Raw genomic sequence first — 23,180 nt, forward strand, 5'->3', positions numbered from 1 at the left:
TAACAGCAGCTGCGCAGGGGGCCCAAACAAATTTCTTGTCAGGTGGCCCACAGTTCCTGGCGGCGCCCCTGCATCTACAATACATATGTATGCTGTATAAATTTATGTGATAGGTTTACTTGAATCAGCAGATTGTTTTAGGAAAATATTTAGAGAAATGATAATCAAAAATGACATATTTGGTGTTAAAGGGTTAAATCTAGTCAGACGATATAAACTTTAATCTGCTTATGTTGTTATTTTATCAATAATATAAGCAGCTTCCTAAAAGCATTCGACACAGACAATGCTTGGATTATTTACTAAATGCATTTAATGGATATAAACACAAAATTATGTAATAATGTAAATAAAACAAATTACACCAAGTATCAGTTTTAACAGAGGTGGGTTTTTACACTTTTTGCAGTCATATTTAAACACAACACCTGAATCTAGCTTTAATTTTGTCATTATTCTGTCAGTGCATCACATTTATTTTCCATGCTTTTCTCTCTGAGGGACAGAAAATGACCCTTTTTACCATCTTTGCCCGTGCAGTGGAGCGATGCATGTGCACCATGCAGACCGGCACCCAGATGACCAAACTGAAGGGGAAGAAGAAAGGGCTGGTCCGATTCTTCTTCCTGGACGAGCACAAGTCCTGCATCCGGTGGCGGCCTTCCAAAAAGCACGATAAGGCCAAAAGTGAGAGTTCAAAGTCATTTTTATTTCACCAAAACACCAAACAAAGCTGAACTAGAAATGCTGTTGACTATGAAAGCAAGGCTTCAGAAAAATGAAAATATAATGTAAATGTTTGGAGAAGTGGAAAGTCAGGTTGTTCCAAAAAGACGAGTTTAGTCCCTTTTTTCTCTGAAATTAACAAAAATGTTAATCATTGTTGACTTTTTATACATGCATGATGACACAAAGACAAATTTGGATGTTATCAGCAAATTAAGAAAACATATATTTTTAGCTGTGATCAAATCTGCTAAACGTGACGAAACTTTTCAAATAAACCTGTTCCATTGTAATGATCTCACCTCAGACTGAGGTGAAAACACAAAATTAACCCGAAGTGCAGAGCCAGGATTATGAAGGAGCGGCTTCAGGAACAGTGACCAGATTTAAATCCAAAAGAACAGACTGTATCTGGAAAGGCCTGAAAATGCCTGTCTGCTAATACCGACCCATGCAGCTCTGTGGAGCAGGAGAGGATCTGCAATGTCAGAAAATACCAAAATAGATTCATCAAGCCTGCAGAGATGTAACCTCAAACACCTGAAGCTGCTGTGGCAAAGGCGTTTCAACAAAACACCAAACCAAGGCTGTGAAGATTTGGGTAACTGATACACTTGAAGGCATATGTAAGCTAAGCAAAATGATTTATATATTATTTTATAGTTGTTACATAAATAATAACTTGAATTTTCCTGCTGTTGACTGCCACCACTATTGGGGAAATATAAGCTATCAAATTTGTTAACTTGTTTAATTTAAATTTGTTTATCAGCTGATGTAACTTTCAAATAGTTAAAAAAAATTGGCAGGCTTAAATTCAACTCTGCATTTCAGAATTCAGATATTATTTTTTTAGTTTGCTACTAACGCAGATTTGAAGCATTTCCAGCGTTTGACGCATCAGGGGGATCCAACGCGTCCAATAAATAGGCCTGCAACAGAAAACAAAGGCTTATGTGCCCTCAATGTTGTATATTTTGTATATATGCACACAAAATGTCTTAAAACGTATTTTCATTTTTCGTTATGACAACTGTCCCCAAACTGATTTTAGAATAAGACTGAATTATAAACAAAAATGTGAAAAAAGTCAAGGGACGTCAGTTCTTTCAGATTTCTCTGTTCCTCTGTTTTCTGCTGACTTTGTGAAATCGGTCTGAAAACCTGAATGTTTTTTTTCTGCCCCAGTATCCATCGATTCCATCCATGAGGTCTGTGAGGGGAAGAAATCTGAGATCTTCCGGCGTTACGCAGAAAATCGTTTCGACCCAAACTGTTGCTTCAGTATTTACTACGGGGATCGAGTCAAGTCCCTGGACCTGGTCTCCAACAATGCAGAGGAGGTGCGCACCTGGATCCAGGGGCTCAAGTACCTGATGGCCGGGATCAGCGATGAAGACAGTCTGGCCCGCAGACAGCGCACCCGGGATCAATATCCTTTATCCACTCCTTCATGCCAACAGTGCAGTGATTAACAGCTTAGATCCTGTTGTGTTTTCTGATTGAGCCTTAACTGCGTTGCACATGGCTGCAGCAGACCTTCTCTGAGGCTGACAAAAATGGAGACGGTACCTTGAGCATTGGGGAAGTTCACCAGCTGCTCCACAAGCTTAATGTCAATCTACCCAAGCAGAAAGTCAAGGACATGTTTCAAGTGAGAACATTTACACCGCTTTCTTAATACATAGAAACACAGCTAGAGATGTTTATTTACGCTCATATTTAAAAATAATATTTGAAAATTTGATTGTTCTGCAGCAGCCAGATGTTAAAAACTATGAGCTAGCATGTAGGCTAACGGTGGTGGCTTGCAAAAGTAGTCATATCTTTCCGCTTTGTGCCGTGTTCAAACTTCCATTTGTTCTTTTTTTTTGCTGGATATTATGTCACGGATCAACACAAAATTTGTAGAACGTAATTGTTAAGCAGAATAAAAAGGATGGATTGTTTTTGACATTTCACACAGATTTAGCTTGCTAATATTTGCTAGCAAAAAACGATCTGAATGATCGTTATTGCTAACAAAATAACTATCTGTTGTTAGCAAAAGATTGTAAACCCAACTTCAGATCCTTATTTATCTTATTTCCTATAAAGTTTGGAAGATTTGAGTTTATAGTATGTATAATAAAATAACTGACATCGAATTAATGATTTAGCCGAAATTAGCCATTAGTTTAGCGGTTCTCAACGTGGGCGGTACCGCCCCGCCCCCCGGGGGGCGTTCAGAGGACAGCAGGGGGCGCTGGCGGAATTTTTTACAAAAGGGGGGCGTGGGATGCCTTCGGGGGCGTTTGGTCGAAGGTAAACTTTACACATTAAATGCACAACAATACCAGTTTAGACTTTGAGCAACTTGGTAAAACTGTATTTCGTAACATTAAAACATGCTTGGCTGCAACTGTATCGATGGCAGCTCTCCTTCTCTTCAGTATTTGTAGCTTCTTGGCGCAGCTCCGTTCCTGCTACTAGTAGCTTCACCGCATCAGTTCAGCGTTACACCGGCTGATGACGTTGCTGTGATTCACTTTGTCTGGTATTTTTGTACATGTTTTGGCAGTTCTCTGATCATGTCAAAGCAGCAACTTATATTAAAAAGTGTTTTATTTCCGTTTGAAAGCTGCCCGCTTCCATGGAAGGACAACAGAAAATCGCTCTTATAAACATGTAATTACTAAAATCATGATACCCTGACTTTGCATCCCTCTGAAAAAATGAACCCATTTAAATAAAGAAATCCCTCCATAGTGATACCACGATAGCGTTCATTTTATAGCGTTAACACCGGTGCTGTAAGTGGTCCGGTATGAAACGGGTGTGATATAACAACGGTACCACAACACTTTTAAATTCCAATAATCAGAATACCGAAAAATGTTTCAGTTGTTTTAAAAGGTTTATGTCAGTCTGCCTTTTCCCCATCGATACCTTCCCAAACGCTGCACACCATGCGGTGTTAAAAAAAACAAACAAAAAAACGACGCGCACATTGCGCAAAACTCTGAAACAGGAGAAGCGGGACATAAAACGGAGCGACGAACGAAATGTGAATTACGGCATAAAAACAGAGAATCCGACGCTGAACAGGGAAAAATCAACACATGATGTGAAACATGATGATTAGGCGGCGCAGCACGTGATGAGTGAAGATTACTGATGGTGAGCGTGCCTTGTGGGTGAAATTTTATGGATGATACTCTGATGTCCCATTCTCCTGAAGGCAGCACAGAGCTGCACCACCAGAAACCGACAGAAACACTGAAGAGAAGAAGAGCTATGATTAATGTAGTTACAGTTCTATCCATGTTTTAATGTTGCAGAGCTCAGTCTTTTTGCAAATAGTTCAAAGTTTAAACTAGCATTGCTGTACATCTTTTATCTGGCCATTTTGTGTAATATTTAACAACTAGAAAATGGCACAGAACAAGAATATTTTTTCCACTCTAATTGGCTGCTGTTAGGCCTACCAATTTTAACTTGAATGTTCATTGCATTTTTCGTAGACACCTGTGAAAATAATTTCTGTTCCCATGGGTTTTTTGTTCTCTGGGAAATTATTTTTGATGATAAATACAGAAACAAGCATAAAAATCAAAACATCTACAGTAGTGATAGTAACTTTAATAATAAAATGATAGTCAGTGCAAAGTAGCCTTCAAATTCTTTGGTGGGGGGTTGGTAAGGACCTGGATAAAGGCTAGGGGGGCGCTGGCCCAAAAAAGGTTGAGAAACACTGCATTAGTTAAAAGTGAATAGGACTAAACACCAGCAGTGCTAACATGCTAATCTTTAGCGTCTTTTCCCCCCTGTATTTTTAAATGAATATTTTCTGTTAAGAGCAATTTTTCCAAGCATTTCACAGTAATAAACTCTATAGATAAACTGTCTACCCTGAAAAAAGAAGTCTACTGTTTAATGTTTTATCGTGTTACAGCCACAAATTTCCATGAATTTTGTTTGGCTGCACAAACCAGTACAAAGTATTAGAATAAAAAGGCTGAATGGTTTTTCAAATGTTTTTCAGAAATAAAAATGTGATAACTGTGTTTGTTATTGGCTCCCCTGGGCCAGTACTGAGTAAAATTATTTTTTGATGTAGTTACTGCAAGCTTAAAATGTCTCTCAAATATCTTTAACATCAGGAAATTAAACTTTTTACTTTTTCGTTTTTGGAAAATAGCCCAAGTTTGGCTAGATTGAATAAATAGCATAAATGAAAACATATTTTCAAATCTCAATTGGATTCTGGTTTGGACTTTGACTAGGCTAGTCTGATAAATTAATGTCTTTTGATTTAAACCTTGGTATTGTGGCTCCCTGTATATGTTTTTATTCACCTCTAACGAGCTTCCCTCCAGGACTGACTTTGTTCACATCTCTGTCCATCAGCATGATGCTGCCACCATGCGAAAGTTGTCTTCAGGGTGATCAGCCGATTTCAGTTCAGTCAGATGTTGGCAAAATACTTGTGGAAAATGATGAGGAAAACCGAGGCCAGAGGTCAGAGAGCATCCGCAGAAATCAGAAACCTATCAAGAGATTTTCTCTGTGATCTGGCCATCAGTTCAATTGAAGCAGCAGAAAGATTAAATGAAGCAACGCAGGAAAAAAAAAAATCTATTTAGCTACTTGGCAGAAGAAGACCAGGGACTGCTGCAGGAAAGCCATATGGCCGCCACAGATGGCCTGAACTGCTCCGTGTTATTGCATTAGTTCAGCAGCTAACTGGATTCCTCCTGACGACAATAACTGTGTATGAGAGATATCCTATTCTGCTGATTTATTCCCTTTGTAATAAAACTCTCCTTTTGCAGGAAGCAGACACAGATGAGATCCAGGGCTCTCTGGGCTTCGATGAATTTTGCTCTTTCTACAAGATGATTTCCACACGCAGAGACCTTTACCTGATCATGATCTCCTACAGCAACCAGAAAGAAGTTCTGGATCTGCAGGACCTCGCACGGTTTCTGGAAAATGAACAAAAGGTAAAAAAAAAAAAAATTAAAAAAAAAATTAAACTGAGATGTTCTGGGGAAAAAAAAAAGTTTTATAAATTATTGTTTATACTTCAAATTCTGTTGTAGGGTCCATACACTGATCAAGATTTTTGTGTCATTGTGTGAGCTACTTCACTGTTTCCAAATGTATATTTTTTTAGTTTACTATTTACTGTACATTGTCTCCTGTTTATATTTATATAATTAATAATATTTATATTTTTATTATACATTAATTTTGTCCATCTGAAGCTCATTGTTCAGTCAACTAGGACTCACTTTAAAAATAATTAAAATTTCCTCATAGAAATATAAAATTGGAAAATTAAAGCAGAAATTGTATGAAATATTAAGCTTTTAATTTGAATGAATCTCACAATTTCATCAATTGTGCTAATAAGATATGAATGTAAAAACTTAAATTTGCATGTTTGTTTTCAAATTTTTACTTTAAAATCTGAAAGTGTATGTCTTTATTTGAAATATTAATGTTAATTTATTGCTCTTTTTATTATCTGTTATATGTAAATATTATTTACATTTTTGCAATTAATAATCACATTAATTGCAAAAAAATTGATATTATTTGCAATTATTAATTTGCAAAAAAATATTTTATTTAGCTCATTTCAAAAAGTTAGGGGTGACAATAATGGAAGCACATAACTTTTGTAAAACAATAATTTGATTGCATGGATTGTTTCTTCTTTCCTGAACAAATGTACTCAAGTCAAAGATGTGAGATTATATTAAGTTATTTCAATACTTTAATGCATTTTTACATTTACTGCTGCTGAACTTTAGAATACAACATTATTTTAAGTGATCAGAAGATGTGAACACATTATGTTTTGTTCTGTCTAGATGCGCGGCCTGAGCAGAGAGCATTTATTCGACATTGTGGCCAAGTTTGAGCCGTGTCCTGAGAACCTCCAGCATATGGTGTTGGGTATTGACGGTGGGTACATGTGGCTCATCAGGCAAACAATGACAGAAACATGAACATGCCACCAGTGTGCAAATGCACATTATGACGCCCCATCCTTCCTCCTGCAGGTTTCACCAACTACATGCGAAGTCCTGCAGGCGACATCTTCAACCCCGAGCACAATCAGGTGAACCAGGACATGACGCAGCCTCTCACTAATTACTTTATTGCCACGTCGCACAACACCTACCTGACTGGAGACCAGCTGCTGTCCCAGTCCAGGGTGGAAATGTACGCCTATGTTCTGCAGGCGGGCTGCCGCTGTGTGGAGGGTGAGAGGCTGCAAAAGCCACTGCAAGTGTTTGTTTTGCATGACGTTGCAGAAACATCAGCACCTCTTTGTTATTTTTTCCCCGTCTTCCAGTGGACTGCTGGGACGGACCGGATGGTGAACCCATCATTCATCACGGCTACACTTTGACATCCAAAATCCTCTTCAAAGACGTTGTTGAAACAATTAACAAATATGCCTTCACTAAGTCACCGTAAGCTCTGCTGCAACTTTGTAACTTTTATGAAAGTATATATTTTTCACACATTTGTTGAAACTGTCACTATGTCATGACAGTTTGATAAGAGACAGATAATCTGTGAAAAAATGTAGCTCCTCTGCTTTCTCCCAGTGCTACCTAGAAACAACCAATCAGAGGCAGGAGGCGGGCCTTAGCGCTGTCAATCACCCTCACCTCCCCTACTTGCTCTCTGCTACACTGCAGCTACTAGAGCTTGTTGTGGATGCTAAGGCTAGTTAGCATAGCCACCAATGACAGCAGATAGACAGTTTTCCTGTCATGACAAATTGTTTTTCTGCTGTTAGCACTTTTTTAGCAATCAGTCAATTGCTTCACATTTCAGCAACAATGCATTTCAGAGTGCTTTACTTCAGGACAACACAAAGTCATAGAACACGCAAACAACTGAAGCACTACATTCTGTCAAGTGCTGTTGTTACATGTCAGATATATTGATGTTATTTACGATGTTTCAAAAGCAAGTAGGCTTTTAGTCGAGATTTAACCCTTTTTCTTGTGGATTTTTATGTTATAAATGCACTGAAACCACTGAAGTGGACACTAGTGCGTCATACTGCCAACTACTGGCCATCCACTGCAAAGTGCAAGAACATTTTTGTTAAATCCAATATGGCAGACAGACTAATGCTGCTGATGATTTGTCCAAATAACAACTTTTTATTTGGAGAAAATTACAACTGATCACCTAGAAAAAATTTTGTTTTTACAAAAAAATCCCACCTTTTTATACTTTTAAGAAAATAAAAAACACTTTGGAAAAAAATCCTGACATAAAGGATCATAGTTAATTCATGAAAGGGCTAAAGGCACTCAGTGTTTCAGCTGTTATGCAGTTTTCTGGTAGTTTGTTCCAGATTTGTGGTGCCTAGGAGCTGGCCGCTGATTCTCCATGTTTGGTTCTGGGAATGCAGAGCAGAACCAGGAGCGAGAACAACCAGCACTGGTTGTTTTTGGTCAGGGAGGCGGTGGAGGAGATCGATCTTTTCACAGATTATCTGTCTTCTACTGCCACAAAATAGTGACTGTTTTTAACAAATATGTGAAACACATGTTCTTTATAAAAGATATATGCTGCAGTTCTAATATATTAGTTCTGTTCGTTTTGAATCCTCAGTTTGTCATGATGACTCTCCTGCAGGTACCCCGTTATCCTCTCCATAGAGAACCACTGCACTGTGCCACAGCAGAAAAAAATGGCCGAATACCTGAGAGAGGTGCTGCAGGACAAGCTGGACCTGACCAACGTCAGCGTGCAGGAATGCAAGAAGCTGCCTTCACCTGAGATTCTGAAAGGGAAGATTTTAATCAAGGTACAAATCTGTTTATTTCACAGGTCAAATTAAGTGATAAAGTGTGAAAAAAAGAGAATAAATTCCTGTTTTTCAGGGAAAGAAACTGCCAGCAAACCTTGACCCTGATGCAGAGGAGGGAGACGTATCTGATGAAGACACAGGGAACGAGGAGGAGGAAGATGATGATGATAGTGACAACGACTTACAGGCAAATTAAGAAATAAATAAATGGACGGATGTATGGATGTGTTAACAAATAGCATTGAACCTTTTCAGCCTGGGAACGGTGCAGAATCAACTAATCAGCCCAAAAAGAAGAGACGGTTTGGCAGATCAATCATAAGAAGCTTCAAAAGGAAGGTGCCAGTTCATTTCTCCAGATTCTCTAATCCACAACCTTTAACATTAAAAAAAACATATTTGAAAAAGCTTCATTTATCTTTCATGTTTTCAGAGAAAAAAGAAAATACGTGTAAAGAGCAAGGCTATGTCTGACGGTGAATCAGACCACAGCAGCAGCCGAGACAGAACCCAGATTGTTTACCATCCTAAGTAAGGTCCCTGAACTGGACGCATCAGCCTTAAAAGATGTTTTATATCTACAGTTACATTTGTGTTTCTGCAATATTTCTTCAGAAAAAGGAAAACCATGAGACTCTCCAGAGCTTTGTCTGACCTGGTCAAGTACACTAAATCTGTCCGAGTGCATGAAATAGAAACACAAGGTAAAAACCAAAGAGGCTTTACGTAGCAGCACTTAGCGAAAATCATCACATCTGTGTTTTATATCATGGCGTACTGAGGCCATTGTAGATAGAAACAAATTAGTACGTTTAACCCCAAAAAAACTCAGAAACTGGAATGTTGAGAATAATCTCAGAAATGTTCTAGAAAAAACTTGGAAATGTCCAAGTTTGAAAAGTCGAAAATGTTCAAGAAAGTCAAAAATTTTGAGATTAATGAGATTAACTTCAGAAATTTTCTAGAAAATTTTGGAAATTTCTGAGTTTCAAAATTCAAAAATTCCCTTTAAAATGTCCCCCTTAAATTTTACACCAGCAAATTTTCGACTTTTCAAAAATATCCATGTTTTTTCTCTAGCAAATGTTATTATTCTAACATTTTTGAGTGTTTTTGGCACAACTATGCTATCTTATGTCGACAATGACCCTAATACCCAGGCTGTTGTCATGGATTTCTGTTTCGCAGGATTTCTGAGCAGCTGGCAGGTGTCATCTCTTAACGAGACTGTAATGAACCAGATTTTACAGCTGAAACCAGGCGAGCTGGTGCGTTTCAACCAGCGCCAGCTTATCAGAGTCTATCCGTCGAACTTCAGAGTGGACTCGAGCAACTTTAACCCGCAGCCATATTGGAATACTGGATGCCATATGGGTAATCGATGTAGACCGTTACGTAGTGAAAACTTACGTAATCAGTCGTGACGGAGGCTCAAATGTCTCTGCTGAACACTTTTGATTCGGTTTTTAATGAACAAGAAACGGCAACGGGCATTTCGTATCCTAGCAACAGAAAATAACGGAAGACAAAACCATATCCGGTTAAGCGCTCTTCAAAATAATACACTTCCTTTTTTCAAAATAAATCATGATTGGCGCTTTGCTTTTTTGTTTTTATGTACAATAATTTTAAATTCAGTCAATAATCAAACAATAATAATACATTGAATAATTATCTATAATTATTGAATTATAAATTATTATTAATTTATAATTTAATAATAATAATTTAATTTCCCCTTGAGGTTAATAAAGTATTTTTGAATTGAATTGAATAATAATAATGTAAATTATACTTACCATATAACCAGAGTTGGATAGTTACATGTACTCAGTTTTATTTATTTATTTCAGTAACATAACATTAAAAAAAACAACAAAAAAAAACCTTCAGGAGTATTTTTTGTCATGCGGTACTGCCTGATTTTGTTATTTTGTAATTATGTTAATTATACACATTATTTTCATTTTGATCTTTAAAATACCAACATTTCCACTTAAATTTATTTTTATATCATACATGTGATGATGTAATTTTTAAATATTAAATGACTGATAATTTGATCAGTTACTCAGCAGCCTTTCTACCAAATACTTTTTTACTTGAGTAAATTCTTTGGATGGCTACTTTTTACTTTTACTTGAATGAAAATCTGTTGAATTTGTGGTACTCTAACTTGAGTACAGTTTTTGAGTACTCTACCTCTCTACTCTGCATATAACAGTAAATAAGCCACAGTGCATGTCCTTAAAGGCTGTGTGATATTACCAGAAGATCTCCATGTTTATTTTGCATGTTTTTATTTAATTCTAGTTGCAATGAATTACCAAACAGAAGGCCGAATGCTTGAACTGAACCGAGCCAAGTTTTCAAGCAATGGAAACTGTGGATATATTCTGAAGCCTAAGTGCATGTGTAAAGGTATGGATGTGTATAAATAGAAAAATAAATGTGATTATGCAAAAGTGTGGCTAAATGCTTCTGGTTTTTCTCAGCGGCCTTTAACCCGATGACAGAGGATCCATTGTCAGGACACAGAAAAACTCAGCTGGTGCTAAAGATCATCAGCGGGCAGCAACTTCCCAAACCCAAAGACTCAATGTTTGGAGACAGAGGAGAAGTAAGAGCCACAACAACCATTCTGAGTTTATTTAGATTATTAACAAAATATTACCTCTGATTTGACCTTTTTTTCAGATAATCGATCCCTTTGTTGAAGTCGAGATCATCGGTCTGCCTGTCGATTGCTCCAAGCAGCAAACCAGAGTGGTTGACGACAACGGTGAGCGCAGAAACTCCCTGTCTAAGTCGCTTTACGTCCATTTCTCACATTTATTGAAAGGTTTTGTCATGTAGGCTTCAATCCGATGTGGGAGGAGACCCTGGTTTTCAGCATCCTGATGCCTCAGATCGCCCTGGTGAGGTTCCAGGTCTGGGATCATGATCCTATTGGACGGGATTTCATTGGCCAGAGGACAGTGGCTTTCACCAGCATGATGCCAGGTAGGCTGTCGGCTCAAATCTCCACAGTTGGACTGGAGTTTAAATCTGGGGATTAAGATGTGACCTTGAAGGAAGGTCAGTGTCTGTCTGGTTGATGTTCAGCATCATAATCCAGCTGAAAAACCCAGTGACAAAAACCTGCTTTAGTTATTTCTGTATTTATTGTATTTCAAATATTTCTTTACGATGCTCATGACATATTTGTATTGAATTAGCATCACTGGTCCTCCACTCTGTGGGCATGAGGTGCTTTTCCAGGTGTTCATGTTTCAGTTTTAGATCAGTTTGGGTTTGTTTTTTCTTTTTTGCTGAAAGTCTCAGTCTGGAGAAATGCACCAGCCATCAAAAGTAACTTTAAACATCAGTAATAATCTACATGAGTGTACTGATGATTTGGTGCCTGAATATGTAAAAATATTTATTTAGTAATTTTTTTCTCCTTTTTGTTCTTGTAATTTATTTCACTGCACTTTCTGATAGTTTTCTTGTTGCTATGGTAAAAGTTTAACGTGAGAAGTATTTTATCTTTTATTCTGATTAACAAAAAACATTTACTAGAAGGTGATTATATGAGTCTCAAAATTTCCTGTGTGATTTTCTACAAACAGTCTCACTTCCTCAAGGCTTCACAAAAACACATTTCTAATAAAATCTAGATGTAAAAGAGCAAATATAATAATCAGACTTGGATTGTAAAATGTTTCTGAAGGACAAATATCATAACCAGTTTGATTATGTTTGCAGGTTATCGGCACGTCTACCTGGAGGGCATGGCAGAGTCGTCCATTTTTGTTCATGTTGGCATTAATGACATGACAGGAAAGGTACGCTACTCAACAGGGAACCTGTTATGTAAAATTCGCTTTTTGCACATTTTTCATTTGTGTATTAACTGCTTCTATAAATAGCCCAAATGTCTAAAAAAATCAATCAGCTGTTCTTGACAATAAGTTCATGTTTTTTGTTGTCTGGAAAATGAGCTGTTTCAAAATCTTCCAATTGCTGGAAGATTTCCTAGCGCCGTTTCCTAGCAACCCTGCATTTATGTTGACTGTGCAGAAGGCTCTACTTCTGCTTTTCAAAGATGTACAGTTGCATAGTTGTTCATCTGTTTGCATAAATTTTCACCTGTGAGTGTAAGCATTGAGTTGGGGAATGTGGCCGGCAGCAACTTATTTGGATTTAATGATAAGAAAAACTCATGAAAATAGTTAGAAATGACCAGATTAAAATCTTTAAGAATAATCTTGTGCATAAAATGTTTTGAATAAGCCATGGATTAATCCTAACCTGTTCAAGGAAGCACAAAGGTCACCTTTAAAATAAACCTTCGTATTATTTACGATCTTAAAGTCCTGATTAGAACTTTCTTTGTGAAACAGATCAAGCCTGCTCATGCCATGCACGCAGCTCGAAAACACATCCAGAAAGCAGCTCAGAAGCACATGAGGGGCCATCAAAGACACCCTTCTGTTGACGTCTCCGTCCAGTCCTCCGAAGATGGACATGCTCTGTTTTTCAACCGGGATCTGGACACCATGTCTCAGGACAGCAGAAATGGAGAAATGTCTCCGGTGGTTAAAGGCCCAGCGGCTAAAGCTGCCTTCCACCGGGGGATGATGAGCGAGCCTGTGAAGCGAGCGCACCGGGTGAAGATCCACGAGCCTCCAGAGACACGGCGAGGCTTCTTCAGCCGGATGTCCTCCACCGACTCTCACAACAGCAGCGGGGCCGCGCCCTGCGTGAAGGAGGAAAGCTTTGACCTGGACACCCCGTCGCAGGTCTCTCTGGCGGAGAGTCTTGGTCCTGATGGCCAACCTCAAGCTGATCGAAGGGACTCTGAGAATGAATCTGTGCTGCAAAGCTGCGCTGAGCAGTACGCAGTGAGGAGGTTTGAACCGGAGCACCCTGAGCTGCCAGAGGAGCAGGAACCAGAGGAGAACAGTGAGGTTTTCATTGAACCTGAACGCCATCCAGAACCTCAGCCTTACTCAGCCCCAGAGTCTCACACTCTGCCACCTCCTGAAGCCAAACTCTCTAAACTCATCCCTCCATCATCCCCCGCCAGGGTCAGGCGCACCTTAGAGGCGCCAGCGTCCAATCGGCCGTCAGCCCCGATACGAACCAAACCCCGCTCACACAGCTGCCCCAGAAAACAGACCTGTTCCCCCCTGACGCCGGCTGCGACCCGGAAGCCTGCCTTCCTCTGGCAGCAAAAGCAGAGCCAGGTGAGACGCATTCCCAACGGCCTCTGCCTGTCCGGCAGCTCATCCAGCAACAGCGGGGGCAGCACCGACAGCCTGGAGTTTCTGCCCATCCGCCCGGCACCGACCGGGTCAGAACAGCGAGAGGGGACGCTGCAGAGGGAGATGAAGGCGCTGTTCGACCAGAGGATGAAGGAGATTCGCTGTAAATCGCCGCTCTTCTTTGACGGTCAGTCATTCATAAGAAGATATCAACACTGAAAGCTGCAGTGTAGAAACACCAGCAGTGATACAAGGGTAAAGTTTTCACTCCTGATTCTGGCTTTTCACTTTTTCTTTTCCTGATCAGATCACGACTCTGACTGAAGAAAACACAGACATCAACGTTCACGACAAGAAAGAACAAATGGAGGAAAGAAGAAAAGCAGGAGCCTGAGCAAAAATACAAACTTTATTTCTCTAGTGTAGCTGGACTGTTTGTAGTCCTGAACGTTTTATTGTGAGACATTGTGAAAAGAAAATGCTGAAATCAAATGATGCTGCTGCCAACTGTACAGAAATGCTTGCAAACTGTTGAGTTAGTAGTCAAGCTTTATATGTAAGTTTTATTTTCAGATTTTAAATGTTAACTTGGATTAAAAGTTATTTTTTTGTAAAAACCAACATTGACTTTTTATTATTATTCTTATTTACATTTAGAAGCCATTAGTAAAAAACATTGTGAGTTTTAGGGGTTAAATTACAGCTGGGCGAAATGGTTTAAAAATGAATTCTCAGATTCCTTTAAATACCAAATCAAATTTATCATTTTTTGTTTAAAAAGAAATTACAAATGACAGAAAATATTTTTACAAATTGGCTTTTACTTCAACCAGCTTTTCTTTTGAGTTGACCTGAATTTCAAGTTGAAATAAACAAAAGATGTAAAAACAAGATGGCAGTTTTTAACATCACTCTGAACAAGGAAAACCAATGAATGTGTTGGAGAAAACAAATACTGATTTTCCAAGAATTAAAATACTTAATTTAGCAATAAAAATGATTTTATCGCCCAGCTGTAGGTTAAAGGTTTTTGTTTTGAATAACAGTTTAGTATCAAATTTAAAAACCTATAAAGTTACGTCTGATTTCATTTAAAAGGAGCAAACTTTTCAGACTAGAGAACGTTTGAGTCTTTTATGGTTTTTCTTTGTCTGCGTTCTCCTGGGGTTTGTCTGCACTGCTCTTCTTCAGGCGCAGACTGAGCTCCTCGGTTAGCACGGCGCAGCACGACTTCTGCAGAGATCAGAGTGAGGAGCAGCAAAACAAATCATTTCAATGATGACTAACATCCAAACAATCCTCAGATAATCAGATCCTTCAATCATCTGAGTTGTTTGTGATTTCATTTAGTTCCAATAGTTCAGCTCTTGAAGAAATTGTAATTTTACAACTCTCCACATCTGAAACTATAGCTGCGATTTCATTTACCATAAAAGCGGGCAAATTGAAATTACACAAATTGGATGGATGGAAACACAGCAATTTAGAAAACAAAATGTTTTTGATAAAATAAAATAAAAAGTTGCACTGGGATGGGGTGGTTTTCAAAATACACATTTTGTAAAACTGCAATGGAAATACTAAACATTTATTTTCTCATTTAATGTAAACATCAAAATTATGTTTTTTTTTCAACATTTTCAGAATACAGGTTTGCAGATAATTTGTAATGGAAACGCAGCTAGTGACACCTGACTCGTACCTGCAGTTCGGCTGCCTTTCTGCGACTCTTGAAGGTGAGCTCCAGAACAGCCAGGAGGGTCCCCAGCCCGAGGCCCAGAGCAAGCACCAGGAACATGCCCTTCAGGCTGTGCGGCTGCACGGCTGCAGGTTTGGCCTTGTCTGCTATGCAGCTGCTGGCCCACCACTTGCTCCGCAGGTAGGCCAGCTCCCCCGCCTCGCTAAGCTGGAGGATCGCCACACTGAGGTTCTTTATGATCGGGGAACCTTGATTAAAGGCAACACTTTATGTCAAGATATCAATTCATGCTTTTATTTTGTTTTGCTATTTTTATGTACAAAAAATTACATTTATAATGCATCAGAAAATATATTATTATGAATTAGAGTTGAGAATAGGGTTAGAATTCATTTCTTTCAACCCCGATTCCAATCCTTCTTACAAATCCAACTTTAACTCCAACAGTATTTCCAACTTTAATGTTAACCCCAATTCTAACTTTAATGTTAGAAACTTTTGTTTTAACCCTGATTCTAACCCCAATTTAAACCGGGTTCACCCTGACAGGTCGCCAGTTTGTAATAGGGCAACATAGAGACAGACAGGACAAACAACCATGCACACACACACACACAATTTAGAGAGACCAATTAACCTGACAGTCATGTTTTTGGACTGTGGGAGGAAACTGGAGAACCCAGAGAACATGCAAACTCCATGCAGAAAGAATCGAACCCAGTACCTTCTTGCTGCAAGGCAAAAGCTCTACCAACTGAGCCACTGTGCAGCCCTCATTCCAAACCCCAGTGCCAACCCTCCTTCCTGTTAAAGCTAGCTCCCTAGTTAGCTTTCACGTTTCAGCTCATAATAGCTTATAAACTGTTGGAACTTTACAGCGTAGCTTTGTAAGCATTGCTCTGCACACATTTCTAATACTCTGGATGAGATTTTTGCATTGACTGAAAAGCTTCACTCGTCTTCTACAGTTTTAACATTTTACAGGCTTTCACTTTATTCTTCTATTACTGACTATTTCTTAAATTTCTACAAGTTGACTTCAAATTCTTCTGCAATTTTTACTAATATATTCAACTTGCAGCATTCACACTGGATTTTTGCAAGAAATGCATGTTTTCTATTCTAAGAATGATTTTGTGCAAAAAAAAGTGATAAGCATTTTCTGTATGTCCCATAGATCTATCCTAGCCTGTTCAAGGAAGCATAGTAGGTCACCTTTAATGTTTTATATTTGATTAACATTTGGTAAATCAAAATGAATGACATTTTAAGAGGAGGATCCTTACCGAGTGGGGCAGCGATGCTGTATCCTCTCATGCCGATGACCTCATGCACTCTCACCAGCTCACAATGACGCGCTACAGCCAAGTCCAGAGAAACAGACTCTCCAATGAAGGCAAAGCTTCCCTCCTTTGCTCGTTTGACCCCCTCGTCCATAGACGACACGAAGCTCTGCGTTCTCTCCATGTGTTCGTAGATTCTGCGGTATACTGGGTTGTTTGAATTCTAGGTGAAGGAAAGAAACAGACACATTTCCAATGAGTCCACACGGGGTAGACCAGCCACACCAGGCCACACTCACCTTGAAGAAAGCAAGAGTGGAGGAACCGGCCAGGCATCCGTACTCAATCGTGTCCTGACTGGCCAAGTCCTCGAACCCTTTCACAGTCAGGTGACTGGACTCTGAGGCTTTGGAGGAGCTGAGGTTGGAGAAATAACAAGCCAAGAGAACAACAGAAAACAGCCACCAGCTGCTGCAGATCACACGTCCTGGAAGGGCTTTAGGGTGAGGACCAGCACCTGAGACGCACCGGAGTAAATAAATATTGCTTCAGTATGGCTGTTCTGCAAAAACACTAAATCTTACCAAGTATTCTTGGTCCAGTTTTACAGTGCAAATATCTTAGTACACTTAAAATTAGACTCAAGCTAATATACAAGTAACTTTTCAGCAAATATTCTTAGTAAATATTTATTAACAGTCATTGTATCAAGCTAATATGTAACAATATACTTGATTTTAAAAAATGTAATAAAAAAACTATTAGTGATAGTTAACCAATGAATAAGTCTTGTTTTTGCTTCACCTTGCAGAGTCAGAGCTCCAGCTGCGTACCACAGACTGTAGAGGAAACTGAACCGGTTTCTCTCACTCTGAGCCTCACTCCACTCACCTGGGCTCACTCTGTATTTACCATAAGAAAAAAAATCACTTATCAAAATAGCACCTACATTGTTACCTCTGGCAATGGAAAAAGTTTGCAACAAAGTCCACAAACAAAAATTCAGATATCAGCGACAGCATAAACTAGTAATGCCAGGTAATATAAACCCATGTCACCACCTGGTAGCTATGAAGATGCTAGCAGCAGTAGCCATGTAGGCGATGAGAATGCCGACCCAGGTTTCTGGCGCGAAGGGCGACAGGAAGTCGAAGAAACCCGCTCCCTCTGAGATGTCCTTCCTCAGCAGGATGCTGATCCCAGTCTGCATGAAGGGTTTGGTCATGCCCACAACTTTCTCCCGCGCTGCAGTCAGAGTCAGCGGCGCAATCGCAAGATCTGCCTCCTGTGAAATGAAAACATCGATGAATGTCTTTTCCTTTCTGAAGTGTTTTGACTGGTTTAATGACTGCTGCGGTGCTCACCCCTCTCACCACCTCTCCAATCATCCCGTTCCAGTTCCCGCTCTCGTCCTGCCGGCCGTAGGCGCCATCTTTCACCAGCTTCACTTTGTACTTGAGTCCAACTTTCTTGGCCACTTCAGAGAGCAGATCCATGCAGAAGCCTTCCAGCTGACCTCCTTTGGACATTGTATATGGATCTTGCTAGTAATGCATAGAGACACAACTTCAGTTGTCCTGCACCGTTTGTTTAATGATCAGACTGATGGAAATAAAAGAGGAAGACCAACTACCTTAATGGTTGTGATTCTCAGCTCAGATTGCGCTGATTTGAAAGAGAAAATATGGAATAAATTAGACAGTGTAGTATATTTTAGGTTAGTAGTTGCAAAGATTGTGATAAAACAACACAGTGCCACAATCTAATTGCCTCTGGCTTGGGATTAGACTCAGAGGTTTCATTAAACATGAGCGCACTGCAAAAACACAAAATCTTATCAAGTATTTTTGGTCTAGTTTCTAGTAAAAATACCTCTGTACTATTGAAGTAAGGCAAAACTAACTTGCAAGTAACTTTTCAGCAAAATCTGGAAGGTTGTTCTAAATCAATAATTGTTTAATATTAAGATTGTTTCACTTATAAAACATTTTTTCCATGTCATAAGTGAAAGAATCTGCCAATGGAACTAATACTTTTAATAATCAATTTTAAATAATTATAGACTTAAAACAAGCTCCCATATCTTGCTGAAAAGTTACTTATGTCATGAAGTGGGGGGTTGTTGATGGTGAGGAGAGACGCAGAGAACCCAGGTTATGGTGAAGATAATGAATTTAATGATGAAAATAAGCTCAACAGTCCATACAGGCAGCACGGCAGAGACTAGCTCACAGCTAAGTACCGGTAGCAACTGATTCACAGGACTAAACACGAGAGCTGACACTTCCAGGACTTAAACAGTTCTACTGGCGAGTGACGGACACAAACGACGAGGACCCGACGAGGAACACAGACAACGGGAGGGTTTAAATACACACGGGGTAATCAAGGGAATGAGACACACCTGGGGAGCAATCAACGGGGAGGACAGGACAGAGACTCACAGGGAAACAGGACTGAACACAGAAAACTCAAAAATAAACACAAAAACACGGATCGTGACAACTTATAAGTTATTTTTGTCTTATTTTAGGTGTACTCAGATATTTAAAATAGAAACTAGACTAAGAATACTTGATAAGTCTTGGTGTTTTTGCAGTGTTGTGGTTCTTCTGTAGCTCTCAAAGGATGAAACTTTCTTAAACCCTAATCATGTTTAACTGAAGTACCTTGCAAAAGTATTCATAAGTAAACCTTAAACATTGTGTCTCACTACCAACAGATTTCAAGTATTTTATTGTGATTTTATGTCAGAGACCATCACAAAGTACTTTAGTGCATGATAAAGAGAAAGGATCCAACCAGCTGACTAATGCTGGTTGGATCATTGAGCTGCGAATTTTGACTTTCCAGCTGGAAAACCCTCCAAAGTTCAAGTTTACCACTGGGAAAGTGGGGAGCAACTCCAGCTACCCCCAGTAAGACCGGCTTTGTATTTCAATATGGCCGCTCCACGCATCAACAAAAATAAGCCGTGGTGAAAATATACACATGTAGGAGTGCGCACATGAAGTACGTACAATTTAAAACCAAATAGATTAATAGTGGTGTTTGCTTATGCAATGTAAAACAATGGTGGTAAGAAGTACTCTGAACAACGTCTACGGGCGTCGCCATGTTGAAATCCTGACTCTGTTTCCTCTGGTCTGACGTCAAACCCAGCTTCAAGTTCCAACTTCCACAGTAACTTGAACGCAGCATCAGAAGTAACTTAATTAGTAAGCAGAGTCCACCTGTGGGTAATATAATCTCATTATAAATACAGCTGTTCTGTGAAGGCTTCAGAGGTTTCTTAGAAAACCTTGGAGAGCAAACCGAATCATGGAGCACAGCAGACAGGTCAGTGGTGAAGAAATGGAGTCTTTAAAGCAAGATTTGGTTATAAAACAGTATGTCATGCTCTGTTCTTTTCTAACATTCGAATGTGTTATTATGCTTTTACTCACATTTCCTGTCCGTTTTGGTGGAAGAAAACGGACAGGAAATGTGAGCATTAGAGGAGAAACTGAGAGGCCTTTTATCCTGGTGGAAGAGAGACAGAAAGCTCAGACTGGAAGAATCTGTTGACACAAAAACTGGTTTGCAGTCCATGACTCTGGCCTTAATTGAAAAGTGGCAAGAAGAAAATCTTTTTTGAGTTTGTATGAAAAACAGGAAACATGTAGAAGAAGGTGTTCAGGTCAGAGGAGACTGGAAAGGAACCCAGTTGGAGGATGCAGAAGACTTGATTTATCTTCCAGCAGATCATCAAGCCAAACACACAGCCTGAGCGACAATAGGGCGGTTTAGATTACAGTGTACTTATGTGTTAGAATGGCCTAGTCAAAGTTCAGACCTGAATCAAACTGAAAATCTTGAAAACCTGATGCTCACAGACTGTCTCCATCTAACAGTCGGCCTTCTAACACCTGAAGAACATTTCCAGAAACAGAAGACTAAAGTCTCTAAGATCTAGAGAAATGCATCCATGTGACTTATTGTCAGTCGCATTGATTACTGATGACCGATCCAGAACGCTGCTGCTCATCTTCTCACTAAAACCAGGAAGATGGAGAACATCAACCCAGTTCTAAAGTCCCTACACTGAGAGAATAGACTTTAAAATACTGTTAGTTTATAAATCACCGAACGGCTTAGCACCACAATACTTTAAACATCTGCTGTTGTCATAGCAACCTTCCAGACCCCTCAGGTCTTCTGGTTCTGGTCTGCAGAACCAGAACCAAAACCAGAACCAAACAAGGAGAAGCAGCATTCAGCTTCTATGCACCACAAATCTGGAATGAACTTCCTGAAAACTGAAAAACAGCCGAAACACTGAGTTCCTTAAAATCAAGAATAGAAACACTCAGGTGTAGAGTTGCTTTTGTATCAGAATAAATGAAACTGATCAACAATCTGATGTGTAACTTGACAAAATGTTATGTTTCACTTGTCGACTGTGTGTTCTATGACTTTGTATTTTTGTGTTTTTATGATGTAAAGCACTTTGCCTTGTTGCTGAAATGTGATTTACAAATAAATAAATCTGACTCAGTCTGACTCAACATTGGCTGTACTGCAACAACAAATAGGTAAAAACACTGAATTTACTAAAACAGACCTTTTTAATTTGAGTGAAAGCTTTTCCTACAAAGTAGTATGTGGCATTAAACACACATACTCACACACCAAACTTTACTGATTCCTAAGTGTGAAAAAATACAAAAATCATGTCCGTTTTATTCTACATCACAAATTTGTTTATTTAACATAACATCTTGATAAAGTTTGCAGAGGTAAACGTAATAATTTAAGAGGCATAGGCAAGAGACAGTAAACACATCAGTCATAAAGCTAGTCCTGCTTAATTTTCACTTCTGGTCACTAAATGTTTTCTATATTAACCACTTGACCAGCTGGCTTAACTCTGACCAATCTGAGGTGGGATTTGGGGTCCTTAAAAGTCACAAAGTGCTTCTGATATCCTGGAGATTTGGCCACTTTCTTCCCCTGAAAGTAGACTCTGCAGTCTATTTAGAGCAGAGTGTTAATTTACAGAGCCTCAGTGGCATGGCAGTGTTTGATGGGAGCGCAGACAAAGAGTATCAAAAGCCTGAATCCAGGCCAAAGCCATGGGGATCCATCACCACAGGGTGATCCTGACAACCATCAGATCCTCCTTTTCAGAAGATGACACGTCATAAGGGCTCCTCAAGGCCCTGTCACTCTCTGAATCAGAGCGTCTTTGTTCGCATCAAAGGCTCGATTTATTACCAATTTTGAGAGATTGTCAGTTGGCTCGTTCCCTTCTCTGTTTTTCCACAAGAGTTGGACAGGATGCGGCGCTAAACTTTGATATTCATCCGAGCTGACAGTGCATGTATTTAAGTCTTGTCAAGCTTGAGAAGTTTGGACCACATCCTGTGGAGAAACATGAGGGATTTGGCAGAGAGCGAAAAGGGAAGCTGCCACCACACCGAATGAAAAATGCCTTGACCGGGGTCATAGGTCAAGAGAAAAATAAACTCGTTTTTCTTCTGTCCACAGCAGTAACGTACAGCAAATGTGTTAAACTGACGCAGTTTGTGTTGAAGTGATGGCGTCTCTTACCTGCAGCACACACCACCAGATCCAGGAAAAACCCAGAGGACAGAAGAAGAAACGCAAACAGCATCCTGGCTCTGTTGACCTTTAACCTACAAAAACAGGACTGTCTGAGGTACAAAATGGTGTTATTGCATCTAAAGTCACCTAAGAGTGAGCTGAGCCAAGTGAAGAAGAGTGAAATGAAAGCTCTACCTGAGATGAATCCAACGCGGCGAGCCGAAGACCGAACCCAAAATGCTGAGAGCCGAAGTTTTTCAGCTTCACGTCCATCAGCAGAGAGCCAATGAAGGTTTGGTGGGTGGAGAGAAAAACTGGATTTCTGATGAAAGGGTGGAGAGAAACAGCATGAGGTCCAAACACGAAGCTGCCCCAGTTACCCTATATGTGACCAAATACATTATTTATCACACATAACTGATAAATATTAAGAGTGTAGCTGAGATGTAGAGTTATAAATAACTCTAAAAATAGATATTAAATAATGGTCTCAGTCATTTTTTACCAAAAGTGATTTTTTTTGGGCTAAAAATGACTTGGGCCATAATTTTAGGAATGTAACCATGTGTAGGATTCATATCAATTTCTTAACATAGATGTGAAAAATTATAAATTAAAACTGTAATAAATAATATTTATTTATTCATTGTTTGATATAAAATTATTATTTGCAAAGGCCAATACATTTATTTATTTATTTATTTATTTATTTATTTATTTTTGTTGCTGATTTTGATCTTTGATTGATTGCTTTCTCTGGCTATAATTCATAAAAACTACCAAATATTGAATAAGCAGGCAACTGG

General features: G+C 39.2%; 2 protein-coding genes across 2 annotated transcripts; one reads left to right on the top strand and one right to left on the bottom strand.

Moving 5' to 3' along the window:
• The first annotated feature begins 397 nt into the window (after nucleotides 1-397).
• plch2b (phospholipase C, eta 2b) lies at nucleotides 398-14,427 on the top strand. The gene is made up of 20 exons (XM_015048591.1): nucleotides 398-687; nucleotides 1,915-2,158; nucleotides 2,251-2,380; nucleotides 5,541-5,711; nucleotides 6,588-6,681; nucleotides 6,780-6,983; nucleotides 7,076-7,196; nucleotides 8,383-8,554; nucleotides 8,631-8,744; nucleotides 8,813-8,896; nucleotides 8,991-9,088; nucleotides 9,173-9,261; nucleotides 9,746-9,931; nucleotides 10,871-10,978; nucleotides 11,053-11,177; nucleotides 11,255-11,339; nucleotides 11,414-11,560; nucleotides 12,305-12,384; nucleotides 12,943-13,993; nucleotides 14,114-14,427. Exons 1-20 carry the CDS (start codon nucleotides 510-512, stop codon nucleotides 14,128-14,130), a joined length of 3,498 nt encoding a protein of 1,165 aa, XP_014904077.1. The 5' UTR covers nucleotides 398-509; the 3' UTR covers nucleotides 14,131-14,427.
• grik6 (glutamate receptor, ionotropic, kainate 6) lies at nucleotides 14,197-22,696 on the bottom strand. Its single transcript, XM_015048594.1, has 10 exons — nucleotides 22,570-22,696; nucleotides 22,381-22,466; nucleotides 18,422-18,453; nucleotides 18,153-18,332; nucleotides 17,850-18,073; nucleotides 17,593-17,690; nucleotides 17,088-17,305; nucleotides 16,792-17,011; nucleotides 15,509-15,753; nucleotides 14,197-15,039 (listed from the first exon to the last, which is right to left on the bottom strand). The coding sequence occupies exons 2-10, from the start codon at nucleotides 22,442-22,444 to the stop codon at nucleotides 14,941-14,943; spliced, it is 1,380 nt and encodes a 459-aa protein (XP_014904080.1). The 5' UTR covers nucleotides 22,445-22,466; nucleotides 22,570-22,696; the 3' UTR covers nucleotides 14,197-14,940.
• Between the last annotated feature and the right edge of the window lie 484 nt (nucleotides 22,697-23,180).

The sequence above is a fragment of the Poecilia latipinna genome, unplaced genomic scaffold (assembly GCF_001443285.1).
Source record: "Poecilia latipinna isolate Pla-1442-1.1 unplaced genomic scaffold, P_latipinna-1.0 Scaffold893, whole genome shotgun sequence".
Taxonomy (NCBI): Eukaryota; Metazoa; Chordata; class Actinopteri; order Cyprinodontiformes; family Poeciliidae; genus Poecilia; species Poecilia latipinna.

Bases quoted from the DNA above. Each gene is read 5' to 3' on its own strand.
- plch2b (XM_015048591.1), top strand. From the start codon at position 510: ATGACCCTTTTTACCATCTTTGCCCGTGCAGTGGAGCGATGCATGTGC. The intron at 5,712-6,587 runs GTAAAAAAAAAA...TGTTCTGTCTAG, and splicing joins TTCTGGAAAATGAACAAAAG to ATGCGCGGCCTGAGCAGAGA. The intron at 12,385-12,942 runs GTACGCTACTCA...TTTGTGAAACAG, and splicing joins TTAATGACATGACAGGAAAG to ATCAAGCCTGCTCATGCCAT.
- grik6 (XM_015048594.1), bottom strand. From the start codon at position 22,444: ATGCTGTTTGCGTTTCTTCTTCTGTCCTCTGGGTTTTTCCTGGATCTG. The intron at 18,074-18,152 runs GTGAGCACCGCA...TTCATTTCACAG, and splicing joins TTGGAGAGGTGGTGAGAGGG to GAGGCAGATCTTGCGATTGC. The intron at 17,691-17,849 runs GTGGTGACATGG...TGGTAAATACAG, and splicing joins AGCATCTTCATAGCTACCAG to AGTGAGCCCAGGTGAGTGGA.